The sequence below is a fragment of the Triticum aestivum genome, chromosome 2D (assembly GCF_018294505.1).
Source record: "Triticum aestivum cultivar Chinese Spring chromosome 2D, IWGSC CS RefSeq v2.1, whole genome shotgun sequence".
NCBI classification, from domain to species: domain Eukaryota; kingdom Viridiplantae; phylum Streptophyta; class Magnoliopsida; order Poales; family Poaceae; genus Triticum; species Triticum aestivum.
The window spans coordinates 40,415,883-40,440,143 of record NC_057799.1 but is presented as its reverse complement, the minus strand read 5'-3'; the positions used below and the strand labels follow the sequence as shown (position 1 = coordinate 40,440,143).

Genomic DNA, 24,261 nt, shown 5'->3' with positions numbered 1-24,261 from the left:
ACCAATAAATTTTACCAAGGGTAATTTAGTCCTAACTAATCTATAATTATGTGTCTTGGTCACCGCGCCGAAAATAATACACCTAACATAAAGGAACGGAGGGCGTAATTGCAAAGGATATTGTATATAATTCATAAATTGCAGTCAACAACAGTTATTATTCTGAAAATTAAGTCAACCGCATTTTATTTCTCTATAGAAAAGACATTTAAGCATATAAGTACAAATGAAAATGCCGCTGAAGACTGGCATCACCTCACAAGCAAGCTATATGGATTTGAATCATCCACCAGGTCAAAGAAATTGCCATCGACAAATACAACAATACATAGAACAACTTACTGGATAACAGTACATCAATAATCGTGGAACTGGAACACTTTAACACAAAGCGACACAGATCATTAGTGCATTCACATCACTAACAAAATTGCATACATACTTAAAGCATGATCAACAATAAATGTTGTCGTATGAATTAGAAGCAAAGCCGTTAGATCAGAAGAACACGACCAAGAGCCATGTGTCTAAGTCTAACGCTTAAAATAAGTATAGTATACATGCATAGGAAATCCAATCCATATTACAATACATCATAGCATGTATACATAAGCAAGGAAGTGAAACATAAGTCAATACTTGTCAGAAACAGAGAAGATGATGAATGGTAATGGTAGAGCCACAGAGGTCACTGGTGCATGAGGGTATATGCGACGACAAGGTGCGTGAGAGGAATACCATCATATTAACTTAACTTGCATATCTCCCATCCACTTTTGTGTATGACAGCCAGGGCACCAAGAACTAAAAGCATGCATTCCTGACGTCTCCCTTCTGGTAGCTGCCACCGACGTTCACCTTGCTTCAGTAAATCCTTCCATGGCTCACATTTGCTTCAGCTCGTACTCAGTCCATGTACTACCAGATCAATGTCGATTAGGTAATAAATGTCCACGAGCGAGATAGGGGCTGAACTGAAGCAACCGGTACAACGGGAGGGCCAGAGCTGGATGACCAGCAGTCTAGGACGAGGTGATCTTGGTGGCAACCTCGCTCGTGTCTCGAATCTTTAAGAGAACAAATGGATTGGATAACGAGAGCAGGTGTGCTCCAGCTCAGAATAGCACTTCCGCTATCTTAGCTTGGTCGCACCGTAACTCGTGGATGAATTTTTTATGCGATCTGCTTAATTGAATGGTTCATCATGTGATGAGCGATGCATTGGACATTGGCCAGTGTTTTATCATAGTTATTCTCCTTCATTAATTCAATCATACTGCCAGATCAAAAGGAATTCATCCATTCCTGCGTGGGAACTGTTGTAGCAGAGGAAGGAGAGACAAGTATTTCAATATCCTGCCACTAGCAACTGGCCTCATCCAGCCTCAAATACTAGTCTTAATAAGTAGGACAGAACTTACATGTCAAACTACTACAAGTTAGCTACTGTTTCAAAAAAATCACCAAACGACACTACAAAAGGACTATCCTCCACCTCTTAAAACTTCACCAACAACTTTAGATGCACAACACGGACCAAACCCACAGTCCAGATGAAAATCCAAAATGTGAGTAAGCGATCAGGCAACGTTTCTTCACGGAATAGAATCACAATGTGCTCAGCGAAAAGTGTGTCTCCTTCGACTCCAGAGCGAACAAGTTCTGATCAAGACAAAAAGACATAATGAATTGATAGACTATAAACATGTGGAAGTTGACTGCAGTGGACATTCTACTGACAATCAATGAGATAGATAGATGGATAGATAGATAGATAGATACGACAAGTATTACTGTTGTTTTTAATTTAACAACTAGAGCATTTTTTTCATCTGCACATTGTCACTAAATCCATTATAATCAACCTACTACAAGTTCAGGTCAGAAAAATTAATCGGTACAACTCATATGATTAGAGCATTTAGACACTGATTGCTACTTCAAACATGCAACAAAATATTATCTTACCTGGTGTGCGGTGCGGACTAGAGAAAGTCACTTAATTCAATAGATATGCGAGCCTTCAGGAGACTGAGGCCATTCAGCCCGTACAATTTCTCTGTCGAGCATGAGATATTCATCTACCTGCACTTTCCATCTTCCAAGCTTCAAATTGCCCATTCATGTACACGGGATCCCCTCCCGAGTCGAACAGCATCCCTTGGTCCCCCTCCCGAGTCGCCCCCCGCGTGGGCGGCCGGGAGGCCCCCAGATCCCGTCGGCCAGTCCTCCCCCTCTCCTCCTCCTCCTCCTCCCTCGCCGCCGCCCAAGGGCGCGGCCAGGCGAAGCCTGCCGCCGCCGCCGGCGGTGAGGACTCGGGCCTTCTCGCTCGGGTGGGGCTCGCGCGGGCCGGCGCCCCCGGGCCGGACGCCACGGCGGGTGGTGGCGGCGCCTCGGCGACTTCGCTACCCCGCGGCAAACGGCCTCGCGATCTGGTGCGTCACGGTCGCCAGGGAGGGCGGCGGCGGGGCCGGATCGGTTCGCGGCGGTGCAGCCGGATCTATGCCCAAGCGTGGGCCTTGATCGCTGGATTGCCGTCGGCACGGTGGTGGGTGCGACTCGTCGGCAGCTGGGCAGATCCGCCGGGATTCTACCCTTGTCTGGTCCTTGATAGCGCGGGCAACTCCGGGGGAAACCCTAGATCTCCTTGGGATCGAGCGATGGCGGCGCTTTTGCGTCGTAGTCCCTCTTTAGGGCATCGTTTTGGAGTTTACTCCGGTTGAAGGGACCAGCGACGTCGGCGGCGCACGTCTGGTGGAGCAACTGCCGATGAAAATCGCGCCGACTACGGTCATGGCGGACGATGGCGGCGTCTTAGATGTCGTTCCCTTGTCGAGGCATCGTCGTTGCAGTCTGCGTCATCAGGCTTGGGATGCTCCGAGGGAAACCCTAGATCTGGGTCTTCCGGATCGGATGATGATGGCGTTTTATCGCTTTCCCTCCTGGGGGCATCGTTTTGGAGCAAGTGATGGCTGGGGGGGGTGGTGGAGCGGTGCTTCATCTCACACATTGATGGCGGCGGTTATCGGCGGCATGGCGCTGTGGAGGCTCGGCGTCCGATGCGCGGGATGGACTCGCGCAGGAGGAGGTAGCTGTCTGGCGTCATGGTGACATCGATGGCTGAGTGGCCAGACAAGGTAGATGCCTCAATACGATCTGAAGACGGACCTGTGGAAGATGGCGGCGACGACACACGAGTGCGTTTGACCGGATTGTGCCCCAGACCCGGTATGTGGCTCGGCTGGGGCTTCCGGCTTTTGATGTTAGGCTTAGGTGAGTGGTCTGAGTGGCCCAGCTAGCACCCCTTCATCGGATGGATAGGAGTAGCGGCATATGTTGCCAAGATGGTGGATTCAGGCATATTGTTGTAATACTTTGTAAGGTCCTCGAGAATAATCAATAAAGTGGCCATATGCATCTTCCAGATGCAGAGGCCGGGGGTCATCCTCCTTTTCTAAAAAGAATGTACACGGGATCCAACAGGAAGTGCCAGAACATGCCTAAGCAAGGGGATTTCAAATGTTATCTGACTCGCAAGACGTATCTGGACTTGACTTTTGAAAATTGTAAACCTGGCTTCATACTTTTCAACAGATAGTGTAAGCTTACCCCGGACTTTAAACTGCATCTAGGTTTATCCATTCAATGACAGCGTTGTCTCAAATATTTTATCACACAATTTAGAGTCTTCAGGCTCAAAAGTTGACTCAACACGCACATCCATCTTAATGATACAGCACCCACATCTAAAGTTGACTGCAATGGACATTCTACTAACAATTAATGAGATAGCAGTGGACATTGCACAATTGACATCTTATTATTGGATACAAAATTCAAATAAATGTCAATTGACTTTTAGTTAGATGTGAAATAGACACTCACATTATTTATAATAAACTTATATACTTATAACTCATTTTTATAATATCACAATCATAGTTAATGTACTTTTGTAGGTAATTTGTGATATTAACTAGATGATAATTATGGTAAATATTAATAACGGTCTTGTTTAACAAAGATGTTGTGTGCTAAATTTGAAATGTGTTTGTAATGCAAGTTACATTATTTTTATTTTCTTTCGCTACATTAAGCCCTAAAAGATAATTAAAATTAATCTCCATAAATAACGTGAGAAAAATAAAAACACGCAATTATATTCTTTTGCAGATTTATTTCTTATACTGACATGGACATAGTGTATATATCTATTTATGTATCTTCAAGTATCCTGGTAGAGATCACTGAAGCGCATGGTCTAAAAAATATCTTGATATCGGTTTATAGTTTATATAAATAAGAAAATTCAAGAGCATATAATTATTTACAAGGAGCTTGCCACCAAATCTTTAGCATGTTGAATTATCCTTTCTAGATTAAATGTGTCTCACATGTCCATACGGTTCAAGAATCCAATGATACATAAATATGGTCTAAAAAAATATCTTGATATTGGGCCGTGGTACTTCAATGTGGCGCAAGTGTGTCTTTGGGCGAAAGCTCAGCGCTTCGGCGCCAACAGCGGCGATGCATGTGGGTGTCGTGTCCCTCTTGGGGTGTCGTTGTGCTATCTCTCCCGGTGTCAGGGCTCCGGGTGAATACCCTTGACCGTGTCTTCTATCTCGACGGCGGCGGCCTGTTGCGTCATGACCCTCTTGGGGGCGTCGCCGTGGAGCGTAGGTGCCCTCCGGTTGCGTTTCTTCGCCATCGGCGGGCGAGCTCGGATCCTATCTCGAAGCTCCTCCAACTCTGGCTTGGGGCGGTGCCGACAACTTCCTATCCTTTACACGTGACGTCGAGGGCATCACTCTCGGTCCTTGTTGTCTGCAGGCAGGATCGGTGCTCCACGGTCCGGAGCAAGAGAGCAGGGATGCCCTCTCCAGCGACAACTTGGTGTGTGTGTTGCATTGACGACCGGTGGTTTCTCATGGAGGTGCGGTCTCTCTTCTAGTTAGTAGCCTCGGGTGTGTCTCGGTGGAGTGTGGGCACACTTGTAATCTTGTTCTATTTTTGATCTACTTTGTAAGAGGTTTCTCTCATCACTTTGTATCGGTTCGGCCATGTTGCTTTATATAGAAAGCGGGACGAAAGCCTTTTTTGATATTACAACACACGTTTACCAAGATTTTGGACCCAACAGGGCCAAGCAGGCCCATGCATGGCCTACATAATCGTGCCGGGTTGTGCCGCCCATTTTCTCTATTTTTAGGCCCAAACCGGCCCATTTACTTCGTGTCGTGCCATGGTCGTGCCATCCCAGAAAAGCCCCGCCCACGTCCCAAATGAATCCGTGCATGAATAGCTTACTTGAAGTCTAACAGCGTACATGCACTGATGCACATGATTTGATTGGTTTGCAGTGAACTAACACTGAGATGATAAGTAGGTCGTGCGATCTCGCGACTCATGACACTGGGTTGGCCTACCTGATATTTGTCCGGTGGCATGGTACAAAACACAGCTAGCTAGCGTTTGTTGTGTTGTTGCCTGGAGCCGGAGGAATTGGATCCTTTTCAATTTAATTAAGGGTCATCCATATTTGTGCCCTTAACTCGAACCCACTACTTAAATTTACTCTTAACTTTTTGATATGCTCAAGTTTGCTCCTAAAAAGCATTTTAGGTCACAAGAATGCCCTTCCATCTGGTCAAAGTTGTTTGACTGAAACTTTTAAAATTCATAACAAATTCATATGAACTTAGAAGAATGCAAAATAGGATATAAAAATGTTCATAAAAACATCACCTATATATGCACATATCATTTACGTTCATGGCAAATACACAATATTCCTTGCCTATTACAGGCTGGCTTATCATATATTGAGAACCTTTCATACTACGGTAAGAACCTAACGATTTTCCGTAGCTTATAAATGCATTTTGCAGGCAGTCGTTGAGTAGCCGCAACGCGACGTGCGGTACAAAACCGTATTCCGTACGTATTAACATGGCGCGGTGCACAAGCATGCGCAGTACCTAGGGTACGGTGGTACCTCCTCCTACTCTCGGGGACCGCCCGTGCCGTGCTCCGTCGACCGTCACTTCACCGGCCGCTCGTGGTTGCGGGGTGTCATCGTGTCGTTGCACTGCCTGGAAGTCAGGGCGCGTCAATGGCTACATCTATATGTCAGCCGTTTGCCACGAGCCGTTGTGAGACATCACATGAGCCAGCACCTGCATGCGCGCATGGAGCAGAGTGCTCAGCTTCTGACGCCAACATGAGCCAGCACCTGCATGAGCCGGAGGACGCGGGTGCCGCCATGGCCGGCTTCGTGGACCTCCTCCGCCAGCTCGGGGACCTCGCACAGTACGTCGCTCATGCCCTGTCTCGCCATCCCTCCGTCCTGCTGCATACTGCAACAACTGCAAATTCACTAAACTAGCTCCTGACCTTCTTCAGGCTCGCCGCAGAGGTGTTCCACGGCCTGCACAACCAGGCCACGGCGGTGTCCACTCGGGCGATCGGCCTCACGGTGGGGGCGCAGCGGATCGAGGCGCAGCTGCCGCTCATCGAGGAACGTTTCCGCCGTCGTCGGAGTGCACGGCCCTGCTTCCTGCAGCAGCAGGACGTCGCCGTTGCCTGCAGCAATTCAGTCTTGTCGTCAGGCATTCGGTCAGAAGGTTTGTGTGGTGTCGCAGGCCACGGCGTGGATCGGCGCCGCCCGAGTGCCTGGCTGGTGAACCACAGCGTGATTGTGGTGGGAGGAACGAAGTCTCGTTCCATGGCGGAGCACATCCGGCGGTGCCGCGGGCCTCCACAGCTGTCCCTGCTTGACAAGTAGTAACACCTGCTCCCGTGTCTAGGAAAACCTTAGCAGCTGCCTCAGAAGATGATATTTTCCTGGTTAATTTTGGGTGCAGGTATGATACTTGTGGCGAGGGGGCGTGCCTGAAGCGATACACAGACCCGTCCTTCTTCAGAGCCCAGTCTGCCAAGCATGAGCTTTTCTTGCAGGAAGCCAAACCAAAGCTTCAGAGTTCACACAAATGCTCCAAGTAAATTTTTTATTTATTTCTGAAGCTCATTTCTCCCATTTCCATCTTCCGGTCTCAGTTTACATTCTTTAGCATCCAAATTAACTTCCAATTTGTACCTCCTGCAGATTCAAAACAGACGCGTTGCTCGATACGCTCCGGCAACTGAAATATCGACACATCATCGGAAGAATCAGGCGTCAAATGCACAGCTCTCACAATCAGGATTCGCCAGAAGATGAAGCATCCGAAGCACACGTTTTGTCTCCATCGGATTCGCCTGAAACATCAAATACCAAAGTGCCATGCCCTTCGGTACCAGTGAACAAGGAGAGGAGCAGTGTCCTCGTCCAGAGGACCAGTTCGTTCGGGGCATGGCTCTCTCCGGATGCAGCTTCTACTCATGCGTCTGACATCATACAAGAAACCAATGCTGATGGATTTGCCAGCCATGGCGCAAACAAGGCCGATGAGAATGCCAACATTGCGACAAATGCTCGTAGCGCCCTTATCGACTTCATCGCCTCAAGGGTCGAAAGCTCGCCGAGGAAGCTCTCTGTCAGGAAGCATAGTGATCCTTTAACGGAATCCTTCCGGAACATGGCTAAGAAGGTGCTGCTTGAGAATGAATCAGCACATTCTTCACAACGAACCAGTGAATTCTGAAGACATGCCAGATCCAGATGAAGTTGCATTTTACAGCAAAAGCGCCGAGGAGACTTAACAAGAGGCGACCTCGGAGCAATGTGACGAACCTTGTGAATAACCTTGTCCGCCTGCGCGTCGGTGAAGAAGAAGCAAGCGGCGGCATCACTGATCAAAACACAAAAGTGACTAATCTGCGTATGTTGTATACCAGCGGTATTGAGTTGTGATGCTTCTGTGCCGGACAGTAAACAGTGCCATTTACATGTACTGTCGTTGTGCCTATTCCTCCTATGCAATGACTTTTTTTTTTCCCAGCGAATCGGCCTTCAGGCCCCGCTTTATATAGAAAGCGCAGGTGTCGACAACATCCTTCGGGTATCATCAGCTACATACAACTCGTTTGGTTGGGACACTGGTAACGTATTCAGTGGTGTAATGAGAATACGATGTATTAGATCAGGGTTTGAGCGATTACACGATGTGTTTGGTTCAAGCAAGGGAAGAGGAAACCGTAGCCTACTGCCGCCGGCCTTGTAGAATACGCTGGATGACGGATGGCTGCCCGCGATGGCTTGCAACCAAAAAATGGAGCACCATCTTCTCACGGCGGCGCTGCTGCTCACAGTGGCGAAGGGAAATCAGCGGCGCAACTGCGTGACGGCAGCAGCGGGAGAACGGCGGCGCTGCTGGTCACGGCGGACGGAGATCCCCGCGCCGCTGCTCGCGGTCAAGGGAGATCGCCGGCATCGTCGCCCATGACGGAGAAGGGAGAGGGCCGGCCGTCGGCGTTCTTGCCGACGGCGACAGAGGCGAAGGAAGATCTCCGGCGCTGCTGAATGCTGCTCGTGGTGAAGAAAGTATCTGGCGAGTGGAGAATAGAGAGAGGGGATCGATACCGGGCGAAAGGTGTTTTCGATAACAGTGCGTATGGGCTGTTTTCAATTCTGCGAAGAGCCGTTTCCGATTACACGGGATCTGAAACCAGCCCGACTCAAACAAACGCAGGTAACGTAATCAGCAGACGGTGTAATCAGAAGACGGGAAAAAAATCGGCAACCAAACGCGTCGATAGTGTAAGCAAAACAAAAAAAAACCTCCGGCCTGAAATTCATGCTAATATCACCTGTGATTGCAATGGCTATCAGTCAAGGTGCATAAGGGGTCTGTGATTGCAATAACTGAACCAAAATTAATATGATAAACCATGCAGCTAAAAAATATATTTCAAGTTATCCAAAAACATAAGACTGGAAAGATTCAGGCAAGGATGTTCATGCTGATATCATTTCGTACTGCAAGAGCACAAGGCGCGCCACATCATTTTGTACTGGGTGATCAGCCATCTCCTCAAGCTCTTTTTCTTGGTGATCGTTGTCACCGTCTCTGTAAGGGGACCTATACTCTTCTTTCCCCTCTCAAACATCCTGGGATTCTCTCTGCTGAACTCTATTGTTGGTGTGTTGGCGGAGGAGATCCGACAGACTTGCTCTGTGATGGCAGTCTCTGCAAGCTCCACCTCCGGAGCCGTAGCATCTTCACATCCAATAGCGGCATGGATTCTGGTGAGACTAGAGAGATGCTCAATGCCAAATTCAAAATCTCCATAAAGAGACAGCATCTCTAGAGCGTTGAAGTGGAGCCGAAGCCCCCGCAGCCGTGGCATGGCTCCTCGATCAAACTGCAGCTCATTTCCACCAGCCTTGCATGTGAACCAGAACACCTTAAGACACGGAAAGGCGCCACTGCAAATTATCACCCTTCTTCTTTGTCTTCTGGAAGATGAGTGCGTGTCCGTCATGGGAGCAGCAGGTCCTGAAGATACTAACTGGAGAAGGATAAGATGGGGCGCGGACGCGATGATACTCAGACCTTGCTCTCCCAATTGACTAATTTCAATATTCAAGTGGGTAACACAGGTGGCCATACAAAATGCAGTACTTCCCAGGATTGCACCAGATATAGTCAGTTCAAATCTTTGCAACTGGTACGGGGGACACAAGTTCAGTTGGCCAACCAAGTCACCATCAAGACAATGCAGAGATAGGGACCGAAGGTTAGAGTGTCCAACCACCTTGAGGAAATCAACGATGGCACGTGCACTGTCCACAGATGGGTCTAATCCATCAAAGCTCAAGCTTTCCAATTTCACCTGGTAATTCATGGATAGCAGCCCCTCTAAGTCCCAAGTACCTTAGTAGAATCAGCCCTCCAATGCCTTTCAGATGGTGGCTTCTCAAAATACCATTATCTTCCACATCGAGTACTCGTAGAAATTTGAAGGTTCGAAGAGCAGGCTTCCCTTTTCTAACCTTAGGATATGTGAGGAGGGTTGTCCATCCAGCACGCCCGCAAACTTGGAGGGTTCGCATGCTAGATAGGTGCAGGGTTACTGAGAGCAGCTTGCCGGCTTCATCTTCCTTACTGCAGCAATCGAATGAGAACCGTGGAATCAGGTACCATGGAGTTAGTCCAGACCTCATATCTGCACTCGTCGTCGCAAAGTTGCCTTCCGTAGACAAAGTTTTGATGAAGTCAAGGATCACACCATGCACCACACATCCTACAGCCTGGCCATCTTCGTAGCCGAACACTGGCTGAATCAGCCGCCTACAGATGAGCTCATTGAAATAGCTTTCTCCTGTTCTCCACAAGTTTTCTTCATGTCTTCCTAAGAAAAATCCCTCAGCGATCCATAGCCGTATCAAACGGTCTTTCTTGATGGTATAATATTCTGGAAAAACACCGAGGTATACAAGACAAGACTTCAAAGGGGCAGGTAGCTCATCATAACTCATGCGCAATAACATTCTCATCCCATCCGATGTGGAACATTGGTCTGATGTTGAAAGGATACGTCTCTCACGAATCTCTGGCTCAGCTAGTCCTGCAGATTTCCTGCCGGCTGCAATAAGTATTGCCAATGGCATGCCCCCACACATTTTCAACAACTCATTTTCAGCGGGCCTTTTTGCCTCGTGAAATAAAGTCTTGGATTCTTCCTTGCTAAGAGGCTCCATCTGGTGGATGAAATCAATTGGGCGTGTAGAACAACATTTGGCTACGTCGCTGATGCAAGTTGTGATCAATACTCTACTTCCAAGATCATTCTCAGGCAAAACAGAATTAAGAACATCCCATGCCGAGATGCTCCAAATGTCATCAATTAAGATGAAATACCTGGTATATAGAGGAACATGGTAAAAATTATCGGCTAATATATGATCAATTTATACAGATGACTTATCGCAAGCTGGTTCTGTTTTGTTACTTATCTACTCAATAATTTCGAGAGTCAGTTAGATCCAACTGAATGCCTCTATTGGTTGCCAATACATCACATATGCATTTGTTATGCTGATACTCCCTCCGTTCTCAAATAGATGACCCAACTTTGTACTAAAGTTAGTACAAAATTGAGTCATCTATTTTGGAACGGAGGGAGTACTTTTAAGCAGGAAAAGTGCTAAATTTTTATATATATTTTTCCTGTTGATTACTTGTTTGGTCTGCATTGATAAAAAAGATTGACAAAACACAACAAATACAGGGGATAAAAATGCTGAAAGTTTGATCTTTTTATCATGATTATCTTGTGATGCATCAAATAACATTACCCGTTATTAACTTGACGTGGTCTCAGATAAATAGAATGGGAAAAGCACGATGAATACACCTATGAATAGCCTCAGTCTGCATTCGCTGATGCTCTTGTGCATTTTATTGCTACATGAAAGTACAGTAAATATGTCTATCTGCATTAAAACAATATAAACGAGAAATACCCCTGAGCTCAGTTACGACTTGATTCATTTCAGGAGCTTCTGTACCATTCAGAGGAATAGTGCCCTGGGGCTTTACTTGGTGAAGTATATCCAGCCGAGTGGCCACTAGAGACGGTTTTCAGCCAAGAGTGACGAAAGCTTGGCACTCGAACTTGCATTGAAGCTTTGCATATACCTCCTTGGCAAGAGTAGTCTTGCCAAGGCCTTCCATTCCGACGATAGATACCATCTTTAGCCTCGCCTGTGTGGCAGTCAGATGCATGAGAAGCTTACTACTTGGTTCTTTCAGAGCAATGAGGTCACGGGTTTTCTCCTCATAAATCAATGGACAATCAACGGAGGCTGTACTGAGCTTATCAGTAGAATGTTTCAAGACCTCACGCGTTTCCCGTATCTTGGCCTTGTAGTCCTGGATTAGTTTTTCCTGCAATTCATCCATGTCCTTTCCGGGCTTCCCATGGACCAAAGTTTCCACCTCGCTGACCAGCTCACATGTTCGATCCATAGCCCTCAAAAAAAAAAACATGTTCGATCCATCCACACTGACTGCTCAAGACTCATCGGTGGCCCAAACTTATATGGGAGATCCTTTTTAAGGCTCTCCAGATCTTTATGTAAATCATCAATGATCTTGAAGCGATCTTCAGTTGGACTGAGAAGGTCGCACCACGTGAACTGCTCAAGCACATTGCGGATCCGGGACTTGAACAAAGCAGTCATCTCTCTCTCCGAGAAATATGTGGCCTTTGGCTCGTCGATCCACTCTTCGATGTCAAAGACCAAGTCCCTGGCAAACTTCGTCCACAATAGGGCATGCCGATCCATCACCCGCCCCCGGCCAAGCTTGTCGAAACCCTTCTTTAGGTTCACCACGCCTTGACATAACACCTCCATCATCTTGGGATGATTCTTCTTCAGTTTTGTGGAGCTGAGCTTGGCGAGCACGGAGTCGATTGATCCTGTCACCATAGGCTCGTCCACCAAACTGAAAAATCCTCTCTCTCTCGCCGAATTCATCTTGTGCGTTTCAATCTCTCGATCTACCATTAGGGAAGTAGTGTGGCAGCCGTACACCACAAATCGACCTCGCGCTACCAAGATGTGGCCGCCGCCCGCTGCCTATGTGAGGTCGCCGGCGAAAACCAGCCTCGTACAGATGCCGCTTGTCGTGACTTGAAAAAGAACCAAGCAAACTAGACCAATAGGGGGAGAAGCCCCGAAAAGAATTAAGAAGGATAAAGCCGTCGCTGCTTGCCACTGCTGGCCGTCGTTGCTGCCGCTACTCGCTCGCCGCTGATTTCGCAAGCCGCCACCGGCAAGGAGCGCCCCCAGGATTCGATCCGCCGTCGATACCGGCGAGGAGCACCGCCCAGGATTCGATACGCTTCCGCTGCCGGCGAAGAGCGGCCCCAGATTAGAGCCGCTGCCGCCGCCGCCGCCGCGCCGCCAAAAAACGGGAGAGACAGGGAGAAGGATGGGGTAGGATTTTTTCGGGTGAGTCGTTGAGGTTCCGTGAGAATTGACTCACGCACGGTCACGTGAGGGAGTGTCTTTGGTCTGTGCCCCAGCTAAATCATCAAAATTTTGATATGAACCTTTCCTCCGATATAAAATAAGTGTCGTCACTTTAAACTTTAGTTGTATATGATGGTCAAACACTTTTGTGGTATTCATTTTCATCAAATGTGTAGAAAAACTATGATAAAAATGAAACTATGATGAGAAAGGGTTGAGAAATAACAAATAAATTCTACTGAAGTCCATGACTCCATTGTCCCTCTTGTAATGCATTTTTCATGACTACTGCTATCTTCAGTTTTGTATGCAAAGCAATTATCAAAATTATAATTTGCAGCTATACTCGGCCATCAATATTAATCGAGGCTAAACTCTCCATTATATACTCCTAGACAGCAGTGGCGGAGCTTCACGAAAATACATGAGCGGGCCGACGGGTCCTAGCTGGAGGAAATTACTGCTAGGTTGTTATTCCATGGCTGAATAGTAGGTGTAGATCGATTTGCACAACTGGGCGGGCCAGGGCACGGGTTGGCCCAGCCGTAGCTCCGCCACTGCTATACAGGTCAGATCTTCAGGAGATGGAATAAACATAGGTTTTCAAAGGATCACAAGTTTATCATATAAACTACAGGTTAGACCTAAAGAAGACATAACTGCAAATGTAATCTTCAACAGCTGCCTGGTCCAGGAGTAAAGGACTTTTTTCTTTGCAAATCATCCAGCCATGATTATGTTAGTCTCAAATCTTCACTCATGTGTTTGCCTCACACTAGCAACCACAGACATTAACTACCCCTTTGCGTGCATGACCGTGTGATTAATAATCACATGTACGTGCGCCATATTAATTAACGCGACATACGAGGAGACAAGCTGGATCGCAACATTGGCTTAAGCAGTATTAATATTTTACCTTGGTACCTGTAATATGGGTGTATGGCATTGGATGCAAAACTAGAGGGAGTACAAAAACCTTTTAGGGTGCACATTTAGTATCTGGTTCTCTTTTTGACATGGGTTCTCTTATGTTGGAGAACATGCTTTCCTCGGCTCAAGCCAGCTTCATCACCACTCGTTTCAGCTTTGAGAAAGTTAGGACCGCCCTCCTCACCATGACCGACTATTGAAATCCCGTGCCATATGGGTTCGGCCTTGTGTTCTTCAAGAAGAATAGGGATCTTGTTAAAGATGACCAACTCTCACTTGTTAACCAATCCTTTGATTCAAACCATCGATCCTGGACGTTTGAATAGGGTGTTTATCATTCTCTTGCCTTAAGAAGGTAGGTGCTACTAACCCAGATAATTTTAGATTGATTTCTCTACGAATTGCAACATCAAAATCAGTTCCAGTTGCCTAACTTCTTTGCTCAAACCATGCATCCCATCTCTTATTTACCAAGACTTATATGGGTTTGTTAGGGGCAAAAACATTACCAATTTTTTTTTATGTGTCTGATATAATCCAAACCTGCTACAAAAGGGGAAAAACTTAGATACCTCTAGTCAATTGTTTTAGATAACTAGGCTTACAACCTAGATTCCTCTAGTCAATCCTATGCAAAAAGAAGTATCAAACATACATAGTCTTTACTTCAAAGAAAAAACCAGAAATGTCATATAGAGTTAGGGAATGGATTAGAGTCAACAAATGAGGCAGGTTCATTAATAACTAAATTTACATATTAAAATAAAATAAAACACTGCCTTCTTTACTATATCTTGCACACATGTTTTGGCCTTGCTTATGCGTTCATAACTCAAAATCGGTGATCTAATGGCCGCCCCCAACTAAACATACCAATAGTCACCAAATTCATATGGGCTACTTAGGAGTACACAATAATCCTCTTAAGATCGATCTTTTTTAAAGTTTTCGAGGAAGTATATATTACAGCAATCGCGCCTAGGGCATGGCCAATGCATAGCCCCAGGGTGATGCCTCACATGCCATGTAGGATCGGATGTTAGGAAAAGTAGGTTCGGATAGGGAAGCGGGATCCTCTGCAGGAGGCGGGTGCTTGGAGAGAAAAAGTGTGGTCCGGTGCATAAAGTTAGAAAAGTTGAAGTGGAGAGTAGGGATGCATGTGTAGTGAGAGTCTACTTTATATTCTTTGATGATGCCCACTAGTAGTAGCTTGCATTGGAGAGAGAAAAATCATATAGATGCTTGAAGCTACTTTTTATCATGTGCCATCTCTATCCATATGCCACCATTGTACATGCCCTTAGAGTATAAATGAAAGGAGTGAAACAAAGTGTCGATTCTGGGAAACATGGGTTTCCTTTCAAGAGGTTTGGTGTAAGACTTTTTATGTGAGGCTCCGTTTTTGGTTTCGTGAAGTTGGGGCCTTTGATCCATGTAGCCACTTAGATTTTCTGGTACTTTTGTTAAAATTAGGTTAGTTGGAGACCCGGTTGTTTTTTATTGGGTTTTAGTATTGCATAAAAGCACTCATACAAACAAGGTTACATCCATACAATTGACTTCTTAGTATTGGATAAAAAATTCAAATGAATGTCAATTGACTTTTAGCTAGATGTGAAATAGACACACCCATTATTTATAATAAACTTTTATACTTACTTATAAATCATTCTTATAATATCACAATCGTAGTTAATGTACTTTTGTACGTAATTTGTGATATTAACTAGTTGATAATTATGCTAAATATTAATAACGGTCTTGTTTAACAAAGATGTTGTGTGCTTAATTTGAAATGTGTTTGTAATGGAAGTTACATCATTTTTTTGCTACATTAAGCCCTAAAAGATATTTAAAATTAATCTCCATAAATATGAGAAAAATAATAAACACACAATTATATTCTTTTACCGATTTATTTCTTATACTTACATGAACATAGTGTATATATCTATTTATGTATCTCTCAAGTATCCTGGTAGAGATCTCTGAAGCGCTTGGTCTAAAAAAATATCTTGATATCGGTTTATAGTTTATATAAATAAGAAAATTCTAGAGCATATAATTATTTACAAGAAGCTTGCCACCAAATCATTAGCATGTCGAATTATCCTTTCTAGATGAAATGTGTTGTTGAACATGTGTACATGTACGTAGGTCTGGGTTCTGTATGCAGTACCTGTAGTATCTGTCTCCCTCTGTATGTACGTGGAGACAAGATACCGGTCGCACCCCTTGTACCTATATATATGTGCCTAGTGCACGATCAATCAATTATCGATGCACCAAATCATTCTCTACATGGTATCAATCGCAAGTCTATCTTCCAGCTTCCGCTAACCCTAGCCGCCGCCTCGGGCCGCCGCCGCCGCCGCGACATCCCGCCGCCGCCACCGCCGCCCCAAGCCGCCGCCACCACCCCTCCTCCCCGCGCGCCACCTCCCCACCGCGCGCCTCCACGTCGCGCCGCCCCTTCCCGCCGCGCCGCCCCTTCCCGCCGCGCCGCCTCTCCCGCCTCGGGCCGCCGCCGCCCCAAGCCGCCGCCACCACCCCTCCTCCCCGCGCGCCACCTCCTCACCGCGCGCCTCCACGCCGCGCCGCCCCTTCCCGCCGCACCGCCTGCCTCCCGCCGCCGCGCCGCCTCTCCCTAGCCGCGCCGCCGCCTCCCTCCCCACAATCTCATCGCCATGTCTTCCAACGCCTCCACCTACTCCAACCCCTTCGTCGTCGACCCTACCGAGATCCGCGACATCAACGTCCATGCACGCGTCCCCGTGACCCTCGACGCCTCCAACTCCACGTACTTCGCGTGGAAGACGTACTTCACGCTGCTCTTCCGCGAGAACAATCTCGTGGATCACGTGGATGGCACCGTGGACTCCCGCACCATGGTGGACGACGCCGAGTGGACCGCGATCGATGCCACGATCATCCGGTGGTTCTTCACCACCATCTCCAAGGACTTGTTCCACACGGTTGTGAGCACCGGCGATGACGCACGCGTCTTGTGGGTCAAGCTGAACGGCCTCTTCACCGACAACACGCTTCAGCGCCGTGTTTTTTTGCAGCAGGAATTTTTTGACTGTCACCAGGATGAACAGTCCATTGATGACTACTGCCGCCGCCTGAAGACGTTGGCGGACGAGCTCCGAGACATTGGAGCCAAGGTGGACGACGACCTCCTCCTCAGCACGCTCACCGCCGGCCTCAACGAGGACTTCGGCAACGCCGCCTCTAACCTCACCTTGATGCCGGAGCCCTCCTTCCCCAAGTTTGTGGCGTACTTGAGGTTGGAGGAGCGCCGGATGAAGGGGGTCAAGAAGCGTGTGCAGCACCACGCCCTCGCCGCAGGCACCTCCCGCGGCACCCCTCCACCGACCGCCCCACCCGCGCCGCACCAGCAGCCGCCGCCACCAGCGCCTCCGGGGTACTTCCCCCTCCCGCCCGCGCCTCCCGCCCCTCCCGCCGCGGGGGCGGACGCAAGCAGCAACAGGCGCCGGGGGGCCGTCAGCAGCAGCAGGTGACTCCCCCATGGACGTACGGCACCAACCCGTGGACCGGCGTCGTCCACGCCTACTCCATGCCGGTCCCTCGGGCTCCAGCTCCGGGCATCCTTGGGCCCCGCCCGGCGGGTCACCAGGCCCTCTTCGCCGGGCAGACCGCCGCTCCCTACAGCGGCTATGGTGCCGCCCCCCGCCGGCGCCCGCCTACGGGCCCGCGCCGGCCTATGGCGCCGCCACCGCGCCGGCCTATGGGACCGCGCCCTCCTACGGCGTCGCCGCCGCTCCGGCCTTCGGGGCTGCTCCCGCGCCGGCCTACAGAGGGTTCTACACTCCTCAGGCGCCGCCGCCGTGGGACCCGGCCTTGCTCGCTGCACTGCACTCCGCCCCGTCACCGAGCTCTTATGGTGGCAGTGGTGACTGGTACATGGACTCGGGCGCCACTGCTCACATGACTGCTCATCCCGGTAACCTCACATCTGCCACTCCCGTTCATACTCCCACCCGTATCACCGTTGGTAACGGTTCCTCCCTACCCATTACTCACGTCGGTCATATGTCTTTTCCTTCTACTTCCACTCCTGTGCATATGTCTAATGTTCTTGTGTCTCTTGACTTAGTCACTAATCTTGTTTCCGTTCGTCGCCTTGCTCGTGAGAATCCTATAGCTGTTGAATTTGACGATATCGGTTTTTCTGTGAAGAACGCCCATACACGGATGGTGCTCCACCGATGTGATAGCCCGGACGAGCTTTATCCAGTGCATCCCTCCGGCGCCACCACCACCCGTCGCCCCGCCGCCAGTGTCGATTTTTGGCATGCCCGTCTCGGTCATCCCAACCCCACCGTTATGCGTCAGATTCTTCAAAGTTTTTCTTTCTCATGTAATAAAGTTGACGATCACTCTTGTGAGGCTTGCCGTCTTGGCAAGCACGTTCATCTTCCCTTTAGCGCGTCTACAAACCTTTCCACCTTTCCATTTCAGCTATTGCATAGTGATGTTTGGACGTCCCCGGTTGCTAGCAACACGGGCTATTTATACTATCTGGTGATATTGGATGATTTTACTCATTATGTGTGGACCTTCCCTCTCTGTCGCAAGTCCGACGCTCTTGCCACACTCACAGCCTTTTATTCATATGTCACCACACAGTTCGGTCGTCCTATTCTCGCCTTGCAAACTGACAACGGCAAGGAGTTTGACAACGTCGCCGTCCGCAATTTACTTGCGTCCCACGACACCATCTCTCGCCTCACCTGCCCCTACACGTCTCAGCAGAATGGTCACGCCGAGCGCGTCCTTCGCACGCTTAATGACTGTGTCCGCACATTGCTCTTCCACTCCTACGTGCCTACTCGGTTTTGGCCGGACGCGCTCGCTACCGCCAGCCTCCTCATTAACATTCGCCCCTGTCGTTCCCGCTGGAACTACACCCCTCACCGGCTCCTCTTCGGTGCGGTTCCATCTTATGATGGTCTTCGCATTTTCGGGTGTCTCTGTTATCCTAGCACCGCGTCCACTGCTCCTCACAAACTCGCGCCCCGGTCCCTTCCTTGCATCTTCCTTGGCTATCCTCCCAACACCAAAGGTTACCGGTGCTATGATCCAGTCTCCCACCGCGTTTTCACTTCGCGGCATGTGTACTTTGATGAGCTCGTGTTCCCGTTTCAGCAGGTACCGTCACCTTCGGAGTCTCCTGCGGCGCGGTTCGTCCCTGCCTCCACCTCTGGCGGACCGCCCAGCCGCGCCCCGAGTCCGGCTCTGCCCGCGCTCCCCGCGCCGGCGGCCCCTGCCGCGGCCCCCGACACCACGGCCCCCGTTGCCGTGGTCCCCTCGGCTGGCCCCGCTGCGGCCCCCACCACGGCCCCCGTCGCCGCGGCCCCCGCCGTGGCCCCCGTCGCCGTGGCTCCCTTGGCGGCTCCCGTCGTCACGGCCGCACCCCTCACCGGTGTGGTCACTCGGGCTAGGACTGGGACCCTGCGTCCCAGCACGCGCTACTCGTTGGACGAGTATGCATGCGCGGCTTCTACCTCGACGCCGTCACCGCTCCCCACCTCCGCTCGCGCAGCCCTTCGGGATCCGAACTGGCTAGCTGCGATGCGTGAGGAGTTTGACGCCCTGCAGCGCAACCGTACGTGGCAGCTTGTCCCGCGGCCACCCCGTGCCAATGTCATCACTGGCAAGTGGGTCTTCCGCCACAAGACTCGCCTCGACGGTTCTCTCGAGCGCTACAAGGCGCGTTGGGTGGTGCGTGGTTTTCGCCAGCGCGCCGGCGTGGACTTCATCGACACCTTCGCCCCGGTTGTTAAACCGGGCACGATTCGCGCTGTTCTCCAGCTTGCTGTTTCTCGCGCTTGGCCTGTCCACCAGCTCAATGTGTCTAATTCTTTCTTGCATGGCCATCTCGACGAGCAGGTGTTCTGTCAGCAGCCGACTGGTTTCGTCGACACCGACTATCCGGACCACGTGTGCTTGCTCTCCCGTTCTCTCTACGGGTTGAAGCAGGCACCTCGGGCCTGGTACCAGCGGATCGCGGCCTTCCTCCAGCAACATGGGTTCCGGTCCACACGGTCCGATGCTTCCCTGTTTGTCTACCACCAGGGCCACGCCACCGCGTACCTCCTCCTGTACGTCGACGACATCATCCTGACTGCGTCCTCGCCAGCGCTTCTTCAGCAGATCACAGCTCGCCTCGGCACCGAGTTCGCCCTCAAGGACTTGGGGGCTCTCCACTACTTCCTCGGCATCGAGGTAGTGCGCCGGGCTACTGGCTTCTTTCTGCACCAGCAGAAGTACGCCTACGAGCTTCTGGAGCGAGCGGGCATGCTTAATTGCAAGCCTGCTTCCACGCCTATCGATACGAAGGCTAAGGTGTCCGCCGTCGAGGGCTCTCCGGCGTCTGACGCTCCCTTCTACCGCTCCATCATCGGTGTGCTTCAGTACCTCACACTGACGCGTCCGGACATTCAGTATGCTGTCCAGCAGGTGTGCCTTCACATGCATGCTCCTCGTGACACCCATTGGGCTCTCGTGAAACGTATACTTCGGTACATACGTGGCACCACAGCCATGGGTCTCACCCTGACGGCCTCGCCGGACACCAGCCTTGTCGCCTACTCCGACGCCGACTGGGCCGGGTGTCCCGACACTCGACGCTCCACTTCCAGCTACTGCGTCTACCTCGGGCCCTCTCTGATTTCGTGGTCGTCTAAACGACAACCCACGGTCTCACGATCGAGCGCCGAGGCCGAGTATCGGGCCGTGGCCAACGCCATCGCGGAGTGTTCCTGGCTACGACAGCTACTCCAGGAGTTGCTATGTGAGGTCACCAAGGCGACGCTCGTCTACTGTGATAACGTCTCCGCGGTGTACCTCGCTGCCAACCTTGTCCATCACCGACGGACGAAGCACATCGAGCTCGACATCCACTTCGTCCGGGAGCACGTCGCACTTGGTCGTGTTCGTGTTCTACATGTGCCCACCGATCAGCAGTTCGCCGATGTGATGACGAAGGGACTACCCACCTTGACTTTCGAGGGCTTTCGGTCCAGTCTTTGCGTCACCGGCGACGCTTCGACTGCGGGGGGTGTTGAACATGTGTACATGTACGTAGGTATGGGTTCTGTATGCAGTACCTGTAGTATCTGTCTCCCTCTGTATGTATGTGTATCTTAGGAGACAAGATACCGGTCGCACCCCTTGTACCTATATATATGTGCCTAGTGCATGATCAATCAATTATCGATGCACCAAATCATTCTCTACATGTGTCTCACATGTACATCCGGTTCAAGAATCCAATGATGCATACATATGCTTTATTTTGTAACAAAGATGACCTTCATATATAATATAACATGTAGGGAATTCATTGGAGAGGCACTAGCAACCTAATTAAACTAGCCACACGCATATCAAAATGATTAATTTGCACACTATTGGTATGTGGCATGGACGAGCAACTCTAACCTATTAATTAACTCAGTGCCTAGTGTCAGTTTCTATTTTCTGCATGTTTTTGGTTTTACGGAAAATTTATACCAAACAAAGTCCAAACACGACGAAACTTTACGGTGATTTTTTTGGACCAGAAGGGACCCTAGAAGCTTCGGAAGAAGGCCAGAAGATGTACGAGAGAGCCACAAGCTCAAAAAAAAATTCATCCTTATTGAAAGTATGTGCTAGATTAACCTAACACATGATTTATGCTTGTTGTGTTCCAATTATGTTGGACGTCTTTCTGGGCGGTTTGACGCGTACGAACGACTCAGGTGCACACAAACTAGCACGCATTTGCTAGCTACCTGCAAGTAGTGCACATCCACGACAACTTATTTTGCTCCGTATGTAGTCTTTTATTGGAATCTCTAAAAATACTTGTATTTAGGAACGAATGGAGTACACTGCATATGCATGCATGCCGAGGAGCCTGAGCACAAAAAGGTGGAGAGCGATCCCAGAAACAGCCAGATAGTCGCCTCAAACCCTGCCTCAAACGAGAGAAACCGCCTAAATCCCGCCCCATGCAGGGCAGATTGAAGATTTTTGAGAAAACGACAAATCAAGCCATTTTTACCTTAATCTGGGCAGATTTTCAGGCAACATGCCTAAATCCGGGCGGGTTCTTGGTCATGCCTGGTTGGATGGCCCAAGTTTGGGTAGATCTCCTCTGCACAGCAGCAGGCCTGGCCAGGCCGCTTGCACACAGTCGGCCCATCTTTTTCATTTAAGCAGAACCTACCCATATACTCACTCACTCACTCACTCACTCACTCACTCGGTCCATCCATTTCATCTTTCTGACCCCCAAAAGAAAATCCATTTCATTTTTCCAACTTGTCTACATTTTCATTATCAAGCATTTATTGTTGGCATTTTTTTGGTTTCTTAAAATTGATTGTTCCCATTATCCTTGAATAAACATGACCTAGCCCATTTATGCATACATTAAGCCAAAAAGAATACGAATACACATTATTGATCTGCAAGAGATAATTTTGACTCGAATGCACATTACCGATCTGCAAGAAGAGATGATTTTGACGCGAATTGAATAATCACAGTGAATCAATCACAATGGAAGACAAATGTATGTAGAGGGTGTTTATGCACACATGAAAGTCCTTACTGGTCAAAGATTATTTATTTGTTTGTACATGACCAGTAATTAGTTATAACGGTACCAATCATCACAGTGAGCATTCCTCCTCTTTTTTTTTGTAAATATTGATTCTCGAGACAGAAGGACAACAAATTCTCTTGTTTTTGTTGTTGATTGATGCCTACACACTTTTGCTTTTACTTTCAAAAATCCTGGTCAATCCAATCTAAATCAAGGAGGAAAACAAGAAAGACATTTTAGCTCTCAAATTGACGGTTCGTTTGGTTGGGGACAACACAGACTTCTATTTTTTTATAGAACTGCCCATCTGAACTTCTCTTCATTCAAAGCGGAACAAGTCCAACATATCCGTGGCGACAATCAGAAATTCATCATGGATACTACTCTACATCATAGGTGCATGAATCAACAGCTAAAGCAAAGGCATTTTTCTTTTTAGCACATTGGAGCGCCGCAACATTGGCCTTCCTCCGCCCGTAAATGAGTTTGAAACCCTGAAATTCAACGGTTCATGAATTGAATTGCACAGTAGATTCCATCCACTCGTGAATGAAGATAATAAAATACTGATATCCTTTCACGCACGCGCGCGCGCACGTTTGGAAAACTGGAAACCACTCCTCATGCATGCACGTACCCTTCCGCCCGCCCTCGTGCTCCTTTGAACCAACCAAACTCCTCTATCATCACCTTCTTAGATCCTTCGAATATACACATATATAACTCACAATTGCACGCACCCAGGAGCATATATATAACACGCAGAGCCCGATCAGGACTCAGTAAACCAGATTCCTAATCCACTACATCAAGCAGCTCGCGTTAGCCACAGCTCTCGCACGCCAATGATGAAGATGACGCACGACGACTACGTCCACCTCTGCCTCATGGCGCTCGCCTCCGTGGCCACCGGCGGCGACCAAGCACAGGCAGCGGAGGGGCAATGGCTGCATACCGTGACTGCGGCGGCGCCAGCAGCCTGCGAGCTTCGGTTCCGGTGCTCCGTATGCGGCAAGGCGTTCCCGTCCCACCAGGCGCTCGGCGGGCACAAGGCCAGCCACAGGAAACGGGCGGCGCTCGTGCTGCCGCTACAAAGCGTGTCGCCGGCGGAGGAGGCGGTGGCATCGTCGACGTCGTCTGGCGTCGGCGGGCACAGGTGCTCCGTGTGCCACCGGAGCTTCGCGACGGGGCAGGCGCTCGGCGGACACAAGCGGTGCCATTACTGGGACGGGCTGTCGGTGTCGCTGACGGCGTCGGCGTCGGGTTCCGGGTCGTCCGCGAGGGATTTCGACCTCAACCTGACGCCGGTGCCGGAGAAGGCCGCCGCCGGCATGCGAAGGTGGGGAGAGGAGGAGGAGGTGCAGAGCCCCTTGCCGTTCAAGAAGCGGCGGCTGTCAAGTCCTTCCTTGGAGCTTAATTTAATACTCCTTGATTAAGTGTGCTAGAGCTGTCGGTCCCACCGTTCATTCTTGTTTATTTCCACTTTTGTTTTTGAGCCTATTGTTTATTTCCACTTGAGAGCTCCGTTTGTGATTACCCCTTGATTTGTACCGCATCTCCTGATTCATTTGTGACTTTTGGTCAACTGCTAACACATTTGATGCAATAAATTTGGCACAGGATGGTTGTTCAATAGATGATGGTTGGTCAATCTATTTGACTTTATGTATCCCAGTGATTCTTTCTGACTTTATGTAAGTTTGAGAAATGAAATGTGATCCTTAATCAGAAAGCTTATTACCAACGAGGAGTTTCCTTCAACTCTAGTATCTTTGACGAT

General features: G+C 49.2%; 3 protein-coding genes and 1 pseudogene across 3 annotated transcripts; 2 read left to right on the top strand and 2 right to left on the bottom strand.

The window, feature by feature from the left end:
- Window positions 1–6,075: 6,075 nt before the first annotated feature.
- LOC123048598 (uncharacterized) lies at window positions 6,076–7,942 on the top strand. Its single transcript, XM_044471671.1, has 4 exons — window positions 6,076–6,312; window positions 6,406–6,783; window positions 6,867–7,001; window positions 7,109–7,942. The coding sequence occupies exons 1-4, from the start codon at window positions 6,116–6,118 to the stop codon at window positions 7,644–7,646; spliced, it is 1,248 nt and encodes a 415-aa protein (XP_044327606.1). The 5' UTR covers window positions 6,076–6,115; the 3' UTR covers window positions 7,647–7,942.
- Window positions 7,943–8,837: 895 nt separating this feature from the next.
- Window positions 8,838–10,801, bottom strand: LOC123048597 (disease resistance protein RGA5-like). Its single transcript, XM_044471670.1, has 2 exons — window positions 9,819–10,801; window positions 8,838–9,727 (listed from the first exon to the last, which is right to left on the bottom strand). The coding sequence occupies exons 1-2, from the start codon at window positions 10,643–10,645 to the stop codon at window positions 8,911–8,913; spliced, it is 1,644 nt and encodes a 547-aa protein (XP_044327605.1). The 5' UTR covers window positions 10,646–10,801; the 3' UTR covers window positions 8,838–8,910.
- A 332-nt stretch (window positions 10,802–11,133) lies between these two features.
- LOC123048596 (disease resistance protein RGA5-like) lies at window positions 11,134–12,932 on the bottom strand (annotated as a pseudogene).
- A 10,356-nt stretch (window positions 12,933–23,288) lies between these two features.
- LOC123048595 (zinc finger protein 36-like) lies at window positions 23,289–24,025 on the top strand. The gene has a single exon (XM_044471668.1). It carries the CDS (start codon window positions 23,327–23,329, stop codon window positions 23,915–23,917), a length of 591 nt encoding a protein of 196 aa, XP_044327603.1. The 5' UTR covers window positions 23,289–23,326; the 3' UTR covers window positions 23,918–24,025.
- The last annotated feature ends 236 nt before the right edge of the window (window positions 24,026–24,261 follow it).

Excerpts from the sequence above, each read along its gene's own strand:
- LOC123048597 (XM_044471670.1), bottom strand. The coding sequence starts at position 10,645 with ATGGAGCCTCTTAGCAAGGAAGAATCCAAGACTTTATTTCACGAGGCA. Across the intron at positions 9,728-9,818 it reads GGAGGGCTGATTCTACTAAG|TGCACGTGCCATCGTTGATT; the intron begins GTACTTGGGACT and ends ATCTGTGGACAG.
- LOC123048595 (XM_044471668.1), top strand. The coding sequence starts at position 23,327 with ATGATGAAGATGACGCACGACGACTACGTCCACCTCTGCCTCATGGCG.
- LOC123048598 (XM_044471671.1), top strand. The coding sequence starts at position 6,116 with ATGGCTACATCTATATGTCAGCCGTTTGCCACGAGCCGTTGTGAGACA. Across the intron at positions 6,313-6,405 it reads CAGCTCGGGGACCTCGCACA|GCTCGCCGCAGAGGTGTTCC; the intron begins GTACGTCGCTCA and ends GACCTTCTTCAG. Across the intron at positions 6,784-6,866 it reads CAGCTGTCCCTGCTTGACAA|GTATGATACTTGTGGCGAGG; the intron begins GTAGTAACACCT and ends TTTTGGGTGCAG.